Here is a 19,686-nt window from a genome sequence, read left to right on the forward strand (position 1 = left end):
AACCCACACACACACACACAACCACACACAACACAACCACACACCACACACACCACAACCACACACACACACAATCACACACACACGCACCCACACACACACACCCACGTGTATGCGCGCGGGTGTGCGTGCGTGCATCTGGCTGTGCGCGTTGTGTGTAATTGTGCGAGTATATGGGTTGGGGTTTACGCAGGTATTTGTGTGTGTGCAAGTGCGTATGCATACAAAATATGCCTTTGTATGCTTTTACAATATGTGTGTGTGCGTGTGTGCGCATATGTGTGTATGTGCATGCGACAATAATCTGAACCGATACTAGGCTTCCTCCCCTAGATTGACTCAGCCTCAAATGAGCACCTTGTGCGATGTGTAAAACATCGCCACGAGCGAGACAGCCGCAGACGCGGCCTTCAAAGGGGCTCTCTCACCTCACTTGCCCCAACAGTATCTCAGGAGTATACGGGGGGGGGGGGGGTCTTGTCTTTTTGTCTGTGTGTATGAATGTGTGTATGATGTGTGTGCATGTGTTTATGTGTGTATATGTTTGCTTGTGTGTGCACGTCTTTGTATGTGTATGGATGTGTGTATGTGTATATGCGTGTGTATATGTTTATATATATCTGTGTATGGATGTGTGTGTGTATATATGTATGGATGTGTGTGTATGTGCATGTGTGTATGGATGTGTGTGTATATGTGTATATGTGTGGATGTGTATTTGTGTATGGATGTGTGTGTATGTGTATATGTGTGGATGTGTTTTTGTGTATAGATGTGTATATGTCTTTGTATGTGTATATGTATGTGTATATGTGTATTATGTGTATATGTGTATGGATGTGTGTGTATATGGATATGTGTGTATGTGTACATGTGTAGTGTAGCGGTTAGCGCGCTGCGCTACGAACCTGGCGACTCGAGTTCGATTCCAGCTCACGGCCAAAATCAGTGACGATTACCTGAACCGGCCTTGGGCCTCCCTTAGGTCGACTCGGCCTCAAATGAGTACCTGGTGCGTTGTGCAAACATCGCCACTGGGGAGACAAAGGCGGCCGGGCGTGGTGCTGGCCACCCACCCGCTCGTGTACCGTGCCGGTCCTTCATAGGTGCTCGCTAACAGCACTTGCCCCAGCAGTCTGTCCCGGGCTGCACGGGGGATCTTTGTTGATGAATGGGAGTCGTGACGCGTCGGGGTCTCGGCCCCCCCCCCGCCACCCGCGCCTCCTCCTCCTCCCATTCCCCGCGGCGCCTCCTGCGTCTCCCGCACTGCGCGGCGCCTCCACGCGGCTCGGGTAAGGCCACTCCGCTCGCTCCTGTCGCTCCTCCGAGACGAACTCACGGCAAGGGGCACACACGGGGGCGAGGTGGCAGGGATGGCAGAGAGAGAGAGAGGGGGGGAGATGGAGTGGTGGCGTCGAGCGAGTTGTGAGACACGGGGTGTGTGGGATGAAGTTGGGGAGAGTGGCAGAGAGATGGGGGAGTTGAGGGAGGGCGAGCGTGAAGCCGGGAGGGCGAGAGAACGCAGGGGAGACGGAGCGAGAGTGGGAGAGAAATGGAGGGAGATTGGGGTGGGGGTGGAGCGTAACTGGGAGAGAGTGTGATGAGAGAGAGAGAGTGTGATGAGTGTGATGATGGAGAGTGCGGTGAGTGTGATGGAGAGTGTGATGGAGAGTGTGATGGAGAGACCGCTTCACGAATTTGCGTGTCATCCTTGCGCAGGGGCCATGCTAATCTTCTCTGTATCGTTCCAATTTTAGTATATGTACTGCCGGAGCAAGTACAGAGAGAGTGTGATGGAGAGAGAGAGTGTGAAGGAGAGAGATTTGTGTCGAGGGGAGGGAGATGTTATACCGGGGTTGCATCATTGTTAGGAATCATCAGCTACAGTGTTGGCCATCCTCGCTGCAGCCGTCTGCGTGTGCGCGTTGGCACTCGTTGCCTGCTGCACTTTGCTAACGAGTGCCCCGTCGTTTACAGAAAGTGCGAGAAGCAGCTCCATCGTTGCCCCCCTCGGGGCCATGCTTGACGGTGCCCCCCAGTGCCCTGGGAGGATTTATCGACAACCTCCCCCCTCCCCCCCCCCGAGGGCAACACTGATGGCGACACCGCACTGATGACCCCGATGATTGTACGTGCGGTGGTTTCGTTGCTGCTGCTGTCAACAGGAATTCGGTCACAATTTTGACTCTCGAGTCGGATCTAAAACCGATGCTGCCTGTGCATCGCAGACAAAGATGCCCCGTATAGCCTTAGCATAGTGTTGGGGCAAGTGCTGTTAGCGAGCAGCGCTTATGAAGGGCAGTACGGTAGGCGAGGGTGTGGGTGGCCAACACCACTCCCGGCCGCCTTTGTCTCCCCAGTGGCGATGTTCTATTCACCGCAACAGGTACTCATTTGAGTTTGAGTCGTCCTAGGGGTCGACTCAGAACCGGTTCAGAGAATCGTCACCGGTGTTGGCCGTGAGCGGGAATCGAACTCGGGGCAGGCGGGTTCGGAGCGCACCGCGCTCACCGCAACACTGCCATGCATCACACACACGCGGTATGATGATGGTGGTGGTGATGGTGGTGGTGATGGTGGTGATGGTGGTGGTGATGATGGTGGTGATGGTGGTGATGGTGGTGATGGTGGTGGTGATGGTGGTGGTGGTGATGATGGTGGTGATGGTGATGATGGTGGTGATGATGGTGGTGGTGATGGTGATGATGATGGTGGTGGTGATGGTGATGGTGGTGATGGTGGTGATGGTGGTGGTGATGGTGGTGATGGTGATGATGGTGGTGGTGATGATGATGGTGGTGGTGATGGTGGTGGTGATGATGATGGTGGTGGTGATGGTGATGATGGTGATGATGGTGGTGATGATGGTGATGATGGTGGTGATGATGGTGATGGTGGTGATGGTGGTGATGATGATGATGGCGGTGATGATGTTGGTGGTGGTGATGATGGTGGTGATGATGGTGATGATGGTGGTGGTGATGATGGTGGTGGTGGTGATGATGATGATGGTGGTGGTGATGATGGTGGTGGTGGTGATGATGATGGTGGTGATGATGGTGATGATGGGTGATGGTGGTGTGATGGTGATGGTGGTGATGGTGGTGGTGATGATTATGGTGGTGATGATGATGGTGGTGATGGTGATGATGGTGATGGTGATGATGGTAGTGATGATGGTGGTGATGATGGTGGTGGTGATGGTGATGATGGTGGTGATGGTGGTGGTGATTATGGTGGTGATGATGGTGGTGGTGGTGATGATGGTGTCACAGGGAGAGGCGGGGACAGCGCGAGGGAGGGGAGCGAATGCAGAGGAACGCGCGGACGAGATGAAATTCCCTCCATGGGTTGCGTTTTCTTTCCTGTCCCTTCAATCAACTCTCGCTACAATGGCACCGCATCGGCACCATCTGCTCCCAATCCACGTAATACCACCTCTGACGTTGTCTCGACTTGAACTGCGCGCAGCTCATGGACAGAGCAGATTGCCACCGCAAAACTCCTAATTTAATTGCCGTGTTCTCATCCATTCCCCCTGCTGCTATTGAGCAGACGCCACCACCACCACCGCCGCCTCTCTCCACATTCGCACATTCGTGCCAGTCGTCGCGTGGGGTTTCAACCGCTGTCGCTTGGCAGTGGCTGTCACCCTGCACGTCTTGAGCTCTTTGTCAGTACACTGCTGCGTGAAGCCCCCCTCCCCCCCATGCCCCGTCCCGTCGTAGTGGCTCATGGGGGGCTGTTTGACCATACTTCACCACGCCGTGCGGTCCGTGCGGATTGGCGAAGGACCGGCTCTGGTAGCGCACTCGCCAGCTGATGTTCAGTGGCGGCTGGGAATCGAACCCAGGTGGCCGCCAGTTTCACTCATTTCACGTGAGCAGCGCGCTAACCGCCGCGCCACCGCTCCGCCGCCGACACAGTCGACGGCGGAGCTGAACTCGAGCGATCGGCTCATCCCCTGGGCAGACTCCGGGCGACGCTCGGCGGCCGAGACCCTGACGGGTCGAGTCAGCACCCTCGTGGCGGGGCCGTCGAGTGTGCAGGCGGTGCAACTGCGCGGTTGAACCCCCCGGGGGCGGCCCGGGCGTTTCATTCCTTGCACGAGGAGCCGTGCCAAGCGCCCTACCGCCCGCGCCGTGTAGCCCCACGCGCTGGGGGGAAGGCTTCAGCTTGTTTGTGTTGCCCCAGGTGAGAACTCGGAGAGTGGCCAATGGCGCGGCCCGTGTTGCGATGCTCTTGCTGCGCTTCCGAGCGCCCGTGGTACCGACGTGCGAACTCATCCATCGCCGTCGCTGACTCCAGCAGTCACGATGCTGTTTGCGTCTAGGGGGTGAGGGTGGGGGGGGTGTTGCTACTCAGTCTCAGTGCGTGTCACCTACCTACTGGTAAAGAGGGTCTAAGCCGCATTTCCAATGCCCTGCCCCTCGTTTCACGCAAAGCGGCACGGTTCGTGAGATACCGTCCGGCGGGTGAGGCTGCGACGGAATGACCAGGGCGGGGGGCATCTACGTTTCAAGATAACTAACGGGGGGGGCATCTACGTTTCAAGATAACTAACGGGGGGGGGCATCTACGTTTCAAGATAACTAACGGGGGGGGGGGCATCTACGTTTCAAGATAACTAACGGGGGGGGGGGGGGCATCTACGTTTCAAGATAACTAACGGGGGGGGGGCATCTACGTTTCAAGATAACTAACGGGGGGGGGGGCATCTACGTTTCAAGATAACTAACGGGGGGGGGGGCATCTACGTTTCAAGATAACTAACGGGGAGGGAGGCATCTACGTTTCAAGATAACTAACGGGGGGGGGCATCTACGTTTCAAGATAACTAACGGGGGGGGCATCTACGTTTCAAGATAACTAACGGGGGGGGGATCTACGTTTCAAGATAACTAACGGGGGGGGGGCATCTACGTTTCAAGATAACTAACGGGGAGGGAGGCATCTACGTTTCAAGATAACTAACGGGGGGGGGGCATCTACGTTTCAAGATAACTAACGGGGAGGGGGCATCTACGTTTCAAGATAACTAACGGGGGGGGGCATCTACGTTTCAAGATAACTAACGGGGGGGGGGCATCTACGTTTCAAGATAACTAACGGGGGGGGGCATCTACGTTTCAAGATAACTAACGGGGGGGGGCATCTACGTTTCAAGATAACTAACGGGGGGGGGGCATCTACGTTTCAAGATAACTAACGGGGGGGGCATCTACGTTTCAAGATAACTAACGGGGGGGGCATCTACGTTTCAAGATAACTAACGGGGGGGGCATCTACGTTTCAAGATAACTAACGGGGGGGGCATCTACGTTTCAAGATAACTAACGGGGGGGGGGCATCTACGTTTCAAGATAACTAACGGGGGGGGCATCTACGTTTCAAGATAACTAACGGGGGGGGGGGGCATCTACGTTTCAAGATAACTAACGGGGGGGGGGGGCTGCGATTTCGGTCTCGGAACAACATCCCCGGGGCCGCGTGGCGCAGGGGGCTCCAGGAGCGAGGGGTTTGCCGTGCAGGGAGACTCCGCACCGCAGCTGCAGATTCCCAAAGTGGAACAATTCCAGTTAATACTTACTCTTAGTTTTTTTCGGTAAAGTCACGTAGGTAAAAAAAATGAAATAAAAATTAATAAAAATAAAAGAATAAAAGGACGGCTGCTTGCGTTGTGGCCGAAACGTCGTGAGAATTGTTTTATTATGTTTTATTTTCATTATTTTATTACTTCCCTTCTACGTGACTTTACCGAAAGAACCAAGAAGATGAATCCCTGCAGTCACGAAAGCTTTAAATCGAAAAATAAAAATCACGACGTTTCGGAGGCAACACAAGCTTCCGTCTTCAGGTGAAACCGTCACAGCAAAATATCTGTATCAAGTGAAGAGAAGTCCCAAGAGGCACGACCTTATATACTGGTTAAGGGGGGTGGAGCCAAGATGGGCCAGTTAAGCTGATTTAGGGGGGCGGGGGGGGCAAGCCGTTCTCAACCCATGGGCTCGACCCCCCCCCCCAACAGCCCCACCCAGCCAGGGGGCACAGGCTGCGGAGTGGATACCGTGCGGGAGGAAAATACAAACGCGAACGTGGGCGGGTTGCGGCCACGAGAACTCGCAGGGACGCAACCTTCAAACAAAAAGCCTCGCGCCGAATCTCCGCTCGCTCTCTGTGCGCTGGTGGCCTTAGGGGACGTCCATTTAGTACGCACGCAGGTGGGAGGGGTGTAAAAAGTACGCGTGCGAGCAGGGAGGGAGGGGGGAGGGGGTAAGATTTTTTGGTGCGAGGTCGCGGTGGGGTGGGGGTCACCAGTGGTCTTGGTTGGGGGGGAGGGAGGTGTTGAGAGCTGCTGCACTGGGGGCCGCTTTAAGGGAGTTGGTGCAGACACCGTGGGTTGAAGAAGGGGGTTGTGAATCGATTCATCGATCAAGTAACCTTGGGGTGTTCTTTAGTTCGTGTATGATGTCATTGGTTGGCATGACCCCTGCAACTACGAGAGGCTGCCTTCCACTAATGTCTCAAGGTACCTGATGTCGTTACTGCTGATACGTTCATCATTAAGTCTGTGCCCTAATTCGATGGGAGCGCGCTGTGTGCCGATTTAATATACCACTCACAAGAATATATTTTTTCTAATGTTTCATATATTTTTTTAGCGTGGTATAAGATGAATCGCCTTATAGTTGCAGGCACGCGACGCGAGAGCGGTCTGGGACCTGGACGTGAACAGGGTGTCAGCAGCACGGGGGACTGGGGGGTGGTGGGGCGCGTTTCCAAACCGCGGGGACGGCGATAGAGAAGAAGCGGCCGCCCAACTGAGCAAGACGTTAGTTGAGGGGTGGGGGGGGGGTTTGTGTGTCAGAAGTCCTTGGTCGTTGCAGGAGTAGCAGAACGCGGTGTAGGGGAGTCGAGTGAAACGAGAATGAAGAGGGAGGTGGGAGCGAGTCCATGCAGGGTCTTCATTGCAAGGCCCCTGGGCTACTGGCGGTCCCTGACAATACACAAATGTGAAAACACCCCCCCCCCCCGCCCCCATCGTGCTGTCAAACCCCGATGGTTTCAAATTTGTGGCGGCCCTCACACTGAAGATGTCTTGATTTGAAGCTTTCGTGACTGCAGGAATGCATACACTTTGGTTCTTTCGGTAAAGTCACGTAGGTAGAAAATATCAGCAGGCCACGCTTTCACACCTGATGACGGACGCTTGTGTTGCGCCCGAAACGTCGTGATTTATTTTAATATATACCTACGTGACTTTACCGAAAGAACCAAAGAGTAGGAAGATTACTTATCGGCGAAAGTTCCCCCCAGCCCGCCCCCTATGACATTGAGTGGCGTGGTTGGCATCGACTCGGCACTGGCCTGGGAGCCAGCGGAGGAGATCCGAGGCCTGGTCTAGTTTACGGGCACCGGCGTGGAGTCGGGAATCAGTGGCCTGCATAGACGATGAGGAGTTTGTAGACAAAGTCTTTGGGGCAGGGCCGGATTAAGGTTCTTGTAAAGGCCATAAGCACTTCTGTTTCGTAGGCCCTTCAGTGATAACGCTGTCCAGTTTGTACCACCACTGCCCCATGTTACTATTATCATCATCTGTCCAGCCGCTGGACAGATGATGATAATTATACTCATTGACATTTACTTGTAAGGCGCCTTCCACTAATGTCTCAAGGCGCCTGGTGTCGTTACTGCTGATACGTTCATTATTAAGTCTGTGCCCTAATTCGATGGGAGCGTGCTGTGTGCCGATTTAATAAGCAGATTTAATTTGAAACACCGTGCCTATCCTTGCTATACAATTATATTTAATAATATATATTAGTTACATTATTTTAAATCATGCAAACAAAAAAACATGGTCACATTTATTTCGTAGGCCCTAGGCACAGTACCTACTGTGGCCTATTGGATAATTATACGGCCCTGCTTTGGGAAGGCCCTGGAGGAGGGAGTTGCAGTCGTTGAGCGTCCAGGTGGTGAATGTGTAGATGAGGGTCTCAGCAGGTGGTGAATGTGTAGATGAGGGTCTCAGCAGATGGGATGGGGACATGGTGGGATGCAGGCAATGGAAGGCGTGAGGTCCTGGGAGAAGCGGGATGACATCATCATCCCGGGTTGAATTGTGGCCACGAATTGCCTGCTTATTCAAATTCCTCACCCTTGTTTACAAATCGCTCTGTGGTTCTGCCTCACCCCATCTCGCTTCTCTTATTGCTTACAATGTTCCATCTAGGCCCCAGCATTCACAATCCCTTTCGTCCCACACTATGCCCCCCCCCCCTCCCTGTGCTCAGTCACGCTTCCGCTCCTTTTCCCTCCTGGCTGCCTTACATTGGAATAAACTCCCACTCCACATCAAGCAGCGAATTCACTCAACCATGTTTCGTTCCTCCCTTAGGACTCATCTTCTTTCAATAGCGAATCTCTCTACTACTTCCTGTCTGCATCGTTAAAACCTTAACCATCCTCTCGCCATTCTCCTTCCTAACCTCGCCGCTCCCTTTCCCAAACATCACCCTTTCTTTCCATTCCTCCCCCTCCTCAACACTCAAACCCCATCCCTTTTCCCCATCAGCCAATACTAATGTACAATTAATAATTCTTGTAAAGCGCTTTGACAACAGTACTATATAAAATCCAAGATCGGATAATAAATGGGGAACACGATAAGTCCTCGTTTAACATGGGAGATGCGTTCCTGAAAAGTGACGGGTTAACCGAAAAAATTTCCCCACGAACGATGTAACGGTAAAGTTTGGCGAGATGCGATGTACGCATATACAGTAAGATGGCGGGACAAAGAACTGAGGGTGCGCCACCGCATATTGTATAACTTCACGGACTGCACAGCACAGCTCAAGGAAGTACTTTGTCGTCGACCGCTCAGTCATCGCGTTATAACGGTGCGCGTTCCGCGTTATAACGGTGCGCAATCCGCATTGTAATGATGCTCATTGTGCGAAGCGTTCCCTAATGGAAGAACTGCATGATTGGGAAAACGTGTTAAAGTGTGAGCATGCGTTAAGCGAGGACTTGCTGTTAACATTTCTGTGTTTGAGACGGCGGAGAGGAAGCTAGATCCGCCGCGACAATGACAGAGGACGGTGTTGTGGCACCTACAGCATTGGCCGTAACACCCCGCTTGGTCTGCTGGTAGAGGAGCCCGCCCGCACCTCCCCGCCGCGTGACACGCGACTCAACGCGCCGCTCGTCCGCGCAGCAGCAGCAGTAGCTGCTGCTCGAGCCCTCGGAGCGCCGGCGAACGTCAGACTCGTAGGCCTCGTGGCCCGCTCAGCGACCGTCGCTGTCGGCTCGGCTCCCACGCGCAGCTCTCGCGATGGCGTCTCCGCTGTCGGCTCTGCTGCTTCTCGCCCTGCTGGCTCTGCCAGCCGCTCGGGACGCCGCGCGGGACCGCATCGACGACGGCGGCGGCTACGAGGATGAAGAGGGCGAGGAGGTGGAGGAGGTGGGGGAGGGCGTACTCCCCAGTCCGGCCCAGCGCCAGGGCTCGTGTCCGTCCAGCTGCACTTGCTCGCCCGACGGCGCCGTGGAGTGTGCGGGCGCCGGGCTCGACTCCTTCCCCGCCTCGCTGCCTGCAGACACCCAGCTGCTGTCCTTGCAGGTGGCCGCTTCCGCTCGTCTTCTCCTGCACCGCCTATCCACTCCCCACACGTCGTCATCGTCACGATCCACGGGCAGATAGCCCCGTAGCTTTCCACTGCACATTTCGTCATTTGTTTCCACTTTCCTCTGCCTTGTGCCAATATGCTCAAGTAGGGCCACATCTTTCTGGCACCAATCTCTGATGTCGTCGTCTGACCATTCTCCGTTAGGTCTTCCTCACTTTCCGGTTCCTTCCATTTTCTCCGAACAACACACTTAGATTTTCCTGTCGTTGTCCATCCTTCATATGTGTCCAGAATAGTGCCAGTTTCCTTCTCATCACTGCTTGCATCAGGTCTTCTTCTTCTTTTTCTGCAACATTTTTCTTACTTCTACGTTGGTCACTCTTTGGGTCCAGCTTAGATGCAGTATCCTTCTGTACCAATACAAAACCCCCCTCCCCCCCCCCCCCCCACACACTAATGCCTCTTTTATACTGCCCACACCAAACCGGCTCAGAAAGTGCCGGGTTGCTGTTGTTGTTTTTATCCCACTGCAGAAGTCAAGTTGGGCCGCTGACGTTACGCGCAATGAATGGGTCGAGACATGTGTAGATGACTGACCGACGTCACAGCGCGTGGGACGCATCGTTAGCCCCGTCCCGTGGGTCTGCTGGGACTTGAGCTTGGTTCACAATGTCATGTTGAGAGAAGACACAGGATCACTGTTTGGTTCTCGCTTGGGACGCCAAATAACCAGTGGGAAGTCACCCATGCGAGGCCCATGCTTCGCCTGGCTCAGATGTGACAGTGTGGCATGGCGTTGTGTTGTGTCGTGAGATGAAAACATTTCTACTTGCAGCTCTCAGGGAGGAGTGTAACAATGGTAGTGGTTTCAGACTCCATTGAGACTCCCAGAGACCAGGTGTCAGCATCGGAGTCTCCATTGAGACTCGGCTCCAGGATACCGGGTCTCAGGATCGGAGTCTCCAATGAGATTATGCTCTAGGCCTTCTGATGCATCGCTGTGTGTTTGTGTGTGCGCGATTCTGCGAACAGAACAATCAAATCGAGGTGGTTCCGATTGCGGCTTTAAAGAGAGTTCCACTGCTCCGCACCTTAAACCTTCAAAACAACCTCATCACGTCTGCAGGTGCCGTGTCCCCACCGGTTTCACCTCCGTTACACGAAACATGCCTCCCTTTTTTGACGCCGATCAGACGACACTTCGGTTCCGTTTTTCTTCAAATTTTGGTCACAGATTGAAATATTCGAACCGTGACAACTCATACTCTTTGGTTCTTTCGGTAAAGTCACGTAGGTATAAAATAAAATAAATCACGACGTTTCGATTGCAACACAAGCAATCATCATCAGGTGGGAAAACCACAGCAATTTTTTTTTTTTTGCTGAAGTGGGAGAGAGATTCCTTGGTAAGAGGTTATATAGGTAAGAAAGGGGGAGGGGCAAGGGGGGGAGAGAGAGGGGGGGGGGCTGTGGGGTAGGGGCAGGGGAGCGCTGCGTGGACGCGAGGAGAGGGCTGGACGGAGGGAAGTGGGCGGGGCTTCGTGACAACTCACTTCGATTTCGCTCTGTAGCTACAATGTATTAACACTCATTCATTGGCTCATATCATCTGGGTATTAAAAATCAAATGCAGAACCCTCCTGAAAAAGGGTGTGGCTTTCCTTGGTGAGGGTCTGTGTGTTGGTCTTGCGCCGTGGGCCCCAATCTGTGGGCCACAGGGTCGTGGGCCCTAAACTTGTGGGCCAAAGTGCGTGGGACTTAACCTCTGGGCCACACCTCGCCTCCCTTAATGCTGCGGGTGCCTCTAAACGCCACCACCATTACCTCCCTCACGACAACAAGAGCTTTCCACCTAAACAATACTTTACAAGCACCCCCCCACCCCCTCTACCTCGACGAGGACCCGACTCTAACTCCGCTAGTCGAGTCACCGCGTCTCCCTGCTCCATTGAGCTGAGTATTGCATGCACGCGTCTGTTGAACTTCTTTCGTGCCGTACGTAGCCAACCGTGCTAATCGGAGGTGTGTGGCGGAAGGACAACAGAAGGGAAGGATTGGCGCTCATCTGTGTTGGCTGTCCTGTGCCCCTGGTTGAAATTCCACATTCCCATGACGGTGGCCAGTCTCTCCATTGGACAACCACTTTTGACTCCTCAAAAAGCAGTGTCGATTTTATTTATCCCAGTGGGATAATGATGATGACACCGAATATGACGATGCTGATGATGACAATGATGATGACGACGTTGATGACAATGATGTTGATGACGATGATGATGGCCTGAGTCCTCTTCACTGTCGTGCCCAGGCCTCCCGGCCGACGGCTTCATGGTCTTGAAGGAGCTACAGTACATCTACCTGGCCAACAACAAGGTGAGCACAGTTAACGCTGAGTGGACCTTGTGGGGGGTCAGGTTTACTTGGAAGTCACAAACCGCCAAGGAATGTCCCTGGGTATGCAAGCATGGAGCACCACTGTCCAAGCCAGCAGCGGGAATTCCACTATCCTAGGGCGGGAGCCAGCCTCTCCGTGGAACAACTGCTGATTTCCCACAGGGTGGTGCACCGTGGTCTGATTGGTGTACAGGTCGTGCACAGGCCTTGCACAGGCCGTGTCAGTGTTTGGACAGGCCTTGTACAGGCCTTGCACAGGCCTTGCACATGCCTTGTACAGGCCTTGCACATGCCTTGTACAGGCCGTGTCAGTGTTTGGACAGGGGTGGTGCAATGACGCAACTCCAACCCCCGCGACCTCGGTTAGATTGTCATCCACGGATGAAGGTAGTATCAAAAGTGATGTCTATACCTTCCCCTAAGCTGAGCCGGCAACACAGGAGTACCCGGAGCAGTGTCTGGTCATGAGCACAAGGGAGACAAAGGCGGTCGGGTGTAATCATGGCCGCATCGCTGGTGCTCTGTACCTGCCTTAACAGGCGCTGCTCACTAACAGCACTTGCCCCAACAGTCTATGTGGTTGATTGGGGATCCTGTTGTGTTAGTGTGGATCTATGAGTGAATGTGTCTGTCTGTATGGGGAGACAAAGGCGGCTGGGCGGTGGTGCTGGCCACCCACCCTCTCGTGTGCCGTGCCGGCCTTCATAGGTGCTCACTAACAGCACTTGCCCCAACAGGCTGTTAAGGCTACACGGGGGATCTTTGCCTTGTGTCTGTATAGGTGCTGGCTGGTAAAACTGCGATGACGTCATTGGAAATGGTCACGATGACCACCACGTGTGTGCTAATGTGTGAGCTGCTGCTGTGATGTTTCTCACCTCGTCGCTCACCTCGTCGCTCACCTCCTCATCCCCAGCTCACCAAGACCCCCGGATCCCTCCCGGCCTCCCTCGTCAGTGCGGATTTGGCCGCAAATTTCCTCACCGCGATCTCGCCCGGGACCTTCGGTGGCAAACCCAACCTGCGGTAACTCACGCTCGCACACAAAGACAACGATCTCCCGAATAGCCTCAACAGACTGCTGGTGCAAGTGCTGTTAGCGAGCACCTATGAAGGCCGGCACGGCACTCGAGGGGTTGGGTGGCCAGCACCTCGCCCGGGCACGCCTTTATCTCGACAGTGTCGATGATGACACACCGCACCAGGTACTCATTTGAGGCTGAGTCGACCTAGCTGAGGCCCAGGACCGGCTCAGATAAACGCCACTGGTGTTGGCGGCCTTGAGCGGATGACCGCGCGTGGCTCTGGCCACACCACCCTCTCGTGTGCCGTGCCGGCCTTCGTCGCTGCTTGCCCCGTCGGTCTATTGGAGGCTATGCGGGGTGTGCGTGTGGGGGGGTCTCCGTGTGTGCCCGCAGCTCCGTGTACCTGCACAATAACCGCCTGACGAACGCGGGGATCCCGCGGGACGCGTTCCTCGGCTCTGACGCCGTGGAGACTCTCATCCTGTCGAGCAACAGCCTCACGCGGGCCCCCCTCGGCCTCCCGTCGGCCCTGCAGAGACTGCACCTGCGGGTACGCACACACGCACAAGGCACACGCACAAGACACACACGCACGCACACGCGCACACACACAGGCACACGCGCACACACAAGCTCACACACACAAGCTCACACACACAAACACACACGCAAGCTCACACGCGCAAGCTCACACGCACAGACACGCTCACGAAAAACAAAGATCCCCAATTGGCAGTGTCTGTGGCTGAAACTCCCCGCACCCTGTCCGATCCTGAGATGTCTTCCCCGTCTCACTGTCCACGTGCGAATGGGAACATTGTGCGTCCTTCCGTGTGTCCGTGTGTCACAGAATAACAAGCTGCATTCGCTCTCGGGGGGAGCGTTCGATCAGCTGAGAGACCTGAGAGAGCTCTACCTGCAGCACAACCAGCTGAATGACCGCAGCATCGACGCAAAGACATTCACGTACACGCACAGACACACACACTCACCCACACACTCACTCATTCACACATTCACGTACACGCACAGACACACACACTCACCCACACACTCATTCACGTACACGCACAGACACACACACCCACGCATTCACTCATTTACACATTCACGTACACGCACAGACACACTCACCCACACACTCACTCATTCACGTACACTCATAGACACACACACTCACCCACACACTCACCCATTCACGTACACACAAAGCACTCACTCGCCAACACGCTCACCATCACACTCACCCATTCACATACACGCACACACTCACTCTCCAACACATTCACTCATTCACACATTTCAGGTACACACTCACACGCTCACCAACATACTCACCCATTCAGTACACTCACCCATTCACGTACACTCACAGACACACTCACCCACACACTCACACGCTCACCCATTCACGTATACACTCACACTTTCACCCACACACTTTCATGCGTACACGCTCACTCACTCTCGTGAAAAAAAACGCAATAATTCCCACACACGCTCCCACTGTCTCTCACTCAACGCACTCACTCACGTGCTCGCTCTCACGGTCACCCACCCACTCACACCCCCAACAACAATAACCGCCGCTCACTACTAAGTGGCGATGACATCACCACCGCGCTTGTGCCATGCTAGGTGCACTTTGAAGCCACGCGCAGTGTCGAAGGCTCGGTGCTGGCAGGAAGTGCCACTTGTTGACTGAACCAGACGACTGGCAGATCCACCACCCGTGTTCCCCCACTGTGCCACTCATCCCCATGCTCACTGCCCAGCCGTCACTCATCTCTCCACGTCGCCCTCCCCCCCCCACCGCCAGTCACTCTCGGCGCCTCGAGTACCTGGACCTGTCGAGTAACAACCTGACGCTGGTGCCGCGCGGGCTGCCGGCCCGGCTCGTCATCCTCCACCTGGAGCGCAACGCCATCGCGGCGCTCGACTCGCAGGGCCTGGGCCGCCTGCGCGCCCTCGAGTACCTGCTGGTGCACTCGAACCGCGTGCGCGCTCACGCCGTGGGCGCCGCCGCCTTCCGCAACCTGCGCCGGCTGCACACGCTGCACCTCTACAGCAACGAGCTGAACCGCGTGCCCCGCAGCCTCCCGGCGCACATCAAGGCAGGCGCACGCACGCACGCACGCGCACATACGTCAAAGGGGGGCAAACAAAGACAAAGATCCCCCGTATAGCCTTAACAGACTGTTGGGGCTTGTCCTGATAGTGAGCACCTATTAAGGCCGACATGGCACACGAGGGGTGGGTGACCAACACCACGCCCAGCCGCCTTTGTCTCCCAAGTGGTGATGTTTACACACCGCACCAGGTACTCATTTGAGTCGACGTAGGAGAGTCCCAGGACCGGTTCAGATAATCGTCATTGGTGTTTGCCGTGAGCGAGAATTGAACTCGGGTCATTGGGTTCGTAGCACAGCGAGCTAACCGCTGCACCACCGCTCCCACAACACACAGTCACACACAACCACGCCGTTCAGCTTCTTAACCCTCGGTTCGACCCCAGGTGCTGATGCTGCTCCACAACACCATCCACGAGATCCGCGCGCAGGACTTCGCTGCCACCCCCGAGTTGGCCGAGCTGAACCTCAGCTTCAACCGCCTGAGCAGCAAGCGGCTGCACCCGCGCGCCTTCACGCGCCTCTCCAAGCTCACCTCGCTCGACCTCACGGGCAATCAGCTGACGCACGTGCCCGTCGGGCTGCCCGCCAGCCTGGAGGTGAGTGGGGGGGGGGGGCACTTGAGAGTGTCACATGACCACAGAGAGACAGACGGACGGACGCCCACTCCTCTTCCTAAAACGACAACCTACACTATGGTTTATATTACCAGGTGAGGTCCACTGAGCTGCATAGCTCTTTTTCAGAAGCTACCTGGCCACAAAGAAGGGGCTTATCACACTCATGGATGTGGATTGCAGCCAAATACTTTAAACTGTGGAGGGAAAAACTGGAGGACCCAGAGAAAAATTACGTGACCACGGGGAGAACATGCAAACTCCTAAATAAACACCACCCACGACCTCCTATATCCCAGGCGGGGTAGTTCACATCTCGCCACCGAGGCACCCGCTGGCGCACCTGAGCCGACACGGCACAAGGCCCTCTCGCGGTCCAGGTGGTTTTTCACTGGCTTTTTGAGCCGAACCAGAACCAAAGTGTGAATACACCGCTGGCTCCGTAAGACATCTGAATCTGCATCGGGGTGGGGGGGGGGGGGGGCCAAGCGGAGTCCAGGTCAGGGATAACAACGGACGCGTCCGTCGCGCGTGACCCAAGTGAGCTGCACGGCGTCACGGCATCATCTGCACGCCGCTCGATGCGTTCGTCGCGTTTGTCGACGCCAGCGGCACGGCTCTGCTTCCGCGGTGGAAAATGAACTTGGCTCCTCAGTGGAGCTGTGCCGGGCTTGCTCCACCGAGGCGCCAACAGACGTCCGCAGCTACACCACCCATCCGTACACCTCCAGTTGCGCAGGCTAGACAGCTCAGCCACACCACCCAGCTCTTCTCACCACCACCACGACCCGTCTCCACCACCCTGTGTACCCCCCACCCCTGCCCACCTTCCCCCCACCCCTCCCCCCCACAGGTTCTGCGGATCCAGCAGAACCGCGTGGCGGCGCTGGGGAACGGGGCGCTGTCGGGGCTACCCGCACTGCGGGAGCTGATGCTCAGTGACAACGCCCTGGCGAGCAAAACCATCGCGCCAAACATTTGGGCACAGCTCCCCAGCCTCACGGTACGCACGCACACAAAGACAAAGATCCCCTGTATAGCCTTTAACAGATTGTCGGGGTAAGTACAAAGACCAAGATCCTCCTTATAGCCTTAACACTGTTGGGGTAAATGCTGTTAGCGAGCACCTATGCACTATGGCTAAGAACACGCCCGGCCGCCTGTGTCTCCTTAGTGACAATATTTATACCCCGCATACGTGCCGCTGGACGGGAGGTGATGGGTGGGTTTTTGTGATGACATTATAACCATCGGCAGCTTCACCCCTGGCGTAGCTTTGTACGGAGTTTCCAGCCTTCAGAAACAGGATGTTGGCGGTCGTTGACTACAATCTTGAGTCGATTAGAATTGCCTCGTGACTAATCGTGCCGCCTCCAGTCGACAGCAGTCTAGCAGGTGCTTACATCTGTGTGTGCGTTGTGGTGTGTAGAGCAGTGGCGCAGTCGTTAGCGTGCTGCTCGACGAATCCCGTGACTCGAGTTCGATTCGCGCTCATGGCCAACACTAGCGTCGGTTATCTGAATGCGTCATGGGCCTCCCCTCGGTCGACTCAGCCTCGAACGACGACCTGGTGTGGTATGTAAACATCGCCACAAGGGAGAAAAGGCGGCCGTGCGTGGTATTGGCCACCCACCTGCCCGTGTGCCGTGGCGGCCTTCATAGGTGCTCGCTAACAGCACTTGCCCCAACAGTCTGTTAAGGCTACACGGGGGATCGTTGTCTTTGTAGACGCTGGACCTGTCCAGCAACGCCTTGACCGTGGTGCCCTCGTCTCTGCCGGCGTCGCTCGAGTACCTCTACCTGCAGAACAACCGCATCAACAGCATCCCAGAGGGCGCCTTCAGCACCACCCCCAAGATCAAGGGCATCTTCCTACGGTACCCTTGTACACACACACATGCTACACGTACACATGGTACACGTGCAAAGACAAACATCCCCCGTGTAGCCTTAACAAACTTTTGGGGCAAGTGCTGTCAACGAGCACCTATGAAGGCCGGCATGGCACACGAGCAGGTCGGTGTGGTACGCGAAGGGGTGCGTGGCCAGCAGCACGCCCGACCACCTGTGATTTCTCACTGTTAATATTTATACACCGCACCAGGTACTCATTTGAGGCCGAGTCAATTTAGGGGAGGGTCCAGGACCGCTTCAAATATTCACCACTGTTGTTGACCGTGAGTGGGTATCGAACTCGGGTCACCAGGTCCGTAGCGCAGTGCACTAACCACTGCACCAACGTGGTGCCACCCACGCAAAGACAAAGATCCCCCATATAGCCTTAACAGACTGTTGGGGCAAGTGCTGTGCACACACAGCCTAAGCAAAGAAACTCACGCTTGCGTCCCAACGCCTGTCGTCCGTACGCAGCTACAACCGCTTGCCTCCACACGTCAAGGACATGTTCATGGGACTCGAGGAGCTACAGGTGCTCGACCTGACCGGGAACTTTGACGGAACTCCGGAGCCCGGTGCCGACGATGACGAAGGTGGCGACGACGACGAAGAGGAGGGGATGGGGAAACCGGGAAAGGAACTCCCTCAGAGACGACCGGCGGTAGAGAGAGGTAAGAATCTTGCGCCGCAGAAAACCTGCACAGACTGCTGGGGCGAGTGCTGTTCAGAGGGAATCTATGAAGGACGACATGGTGCATGAGGTTGTGGTGTGGCCAGAACCACGCCCGGCTGCCTTTGTCTCCCCAGCGCTGAAGATTATACACGACGCAAGTTTATGCATTTGATGCTGCGTCTACCTGGAGAAGGCTCAGGAGCGGTTTGGATGTCACTCGCCACTGATGTTGACTGTGGCTGGGAATCGAACTCCGGTCGTTGGGCCTGTAGTCCAACTGCACTACGAACCCAGCCACCCGAGTTGGATTCCCACTCACAACCGCTAACAGTGGCGAATATTTGAACCGGTCCTGGGCCTCCCCTAGGTCGACCCAGCCTTAAAAAAGTACCTGGTGCGGTGTGTAAACATCAACACTGGTGAGACTGAGGCAGCCGGGCGCGGCGCTGGCTAACGATCCCCTCGTGCGCCCTGCCGGCCTTCATAGGTGCTCGCTAACAACACTTGCCCCAACAGTCTGTGAAGGCTGCTGTATAGAGAGGGGAGTCTTCGTCTTTGTTGCATCACAAAACAGCGAGATGGCGATTGTTTGGCGAATTTGCAGCGGTGGATAAATGGCGGCTGACCAGTTTTTACGATGTGTTCTTGTGCGGCTGTGTCTGTGCGTCTCTGTGCGCGACTGCAATCCAGGAACAAGCGTGTCCCGGCCACAGAAGACTTGATGCCCAAGTTTTCCCGGAAACGCCCCGTTTCACTTCTCCTAAAAGATATAACCTCTACAAAGCTTTCTTCGTCTCGAACCCCCCCCAGAGTTATAAATTAAAATATATTAAAAAATTATATATACATATTACAGCACTTGCCTCAATTTTGCCACGAGTACACGTATGTGTGTGCGTCAGCCTACCGGTTTTCTGAGTTGAGACGGCACGAGACGGCACACGCGTTTTTCGCATCCGCTGGTAACCCAGGAGTTGGGCTGCGAATTGAGCATTCCATTTCTTGAGAGATATCACGCACCGCAGTATCTCGTACTGCTTGCCAGAGGTGGGAGCCTTGCCACCCAGCACCACCAACGCAAAAAAATCACCTACATTTGTGCTATCATTCCTCCACCAGAGCAGTGTGCTTATGGTTAGCTCATGCTTCGTGGTGGCAGAAGTCTCATTGCAAATCTTTTGAGCAGCTTGCTTTCATCATCTGCCCAACGATGCAAATGCTATCTCTGACTTTAAGCCCCAGCAACACAAGCATGCCCTGTTATGCTCAAAGTTTGTAAAACGTGGACGCCCCAAAACATTCAGGACCATGCTGGATCAT

General features: G+C 55.1%; 1 protein-coding gene and 1 non-coding gene across 2 annotated transcripts; one reads left to right on the forward strand and one right to left on the reverse strand.

Moving 5' to 3' along the window:
• Positions 1-1,246: 1,246 nt before the first annotated feature.
• On the forward strand, positions 1,247-19,216 carry LOC133346503 (podocan-like). Its single transcript, XM_061558128.1, has 13 exons — positions 1,247-1,292; positions 9,126-9,625; positions 10,665-10,758; positions 11,941-12,005; positions 12,943-13,052; positions 13,445-13,601; positions 13,902-14,017; positions 14,871-15,165; positions 15,567-15,779; positions 16,651-16,800; positions 17,526-17,674; positions 18,168-18,364; positions 19,057-19,216. The coding sequence occupies exons 2-13, from the start codon at positions 9,341-9,343 to the stop codon at positions 19,086-19,088; spliced, it is 1,863 nt and encodes a 620-aa protein (XP_061414112.1). The 5' UTR covers positions 1,247-1,292; positions 9,126-9,340; the 3' UTR covers positions 19,089-19,216.
• On the reverse strand, positions 1,675-1,781 carry LOC133346829 (U6 spliceosomal RNA). The gene has a single exon (XR_009755619.1). It is a non-coding gene; the product is annotated as a U6 spliceosomal RNA (small nuclear RNA).
• Positions 19,217-19,686: the final 470 nt, after the last annotated feature.

Source organism: Lethenteron reissneri, chromosome 24 (genome assembly GCF_015708825.2).
Source record: "Lethenteron reissneri isolate LAM-NWPU_2019-01 chromosome 24, ASM1570882v1, whole genome shotgun sequence".
NCBI lineage: Eukaryota > Metazoa > Chordata > Hyperoartia > Petromyzontiformes > Petromyzontidae > Lethenteron > Lethenteron reissneri.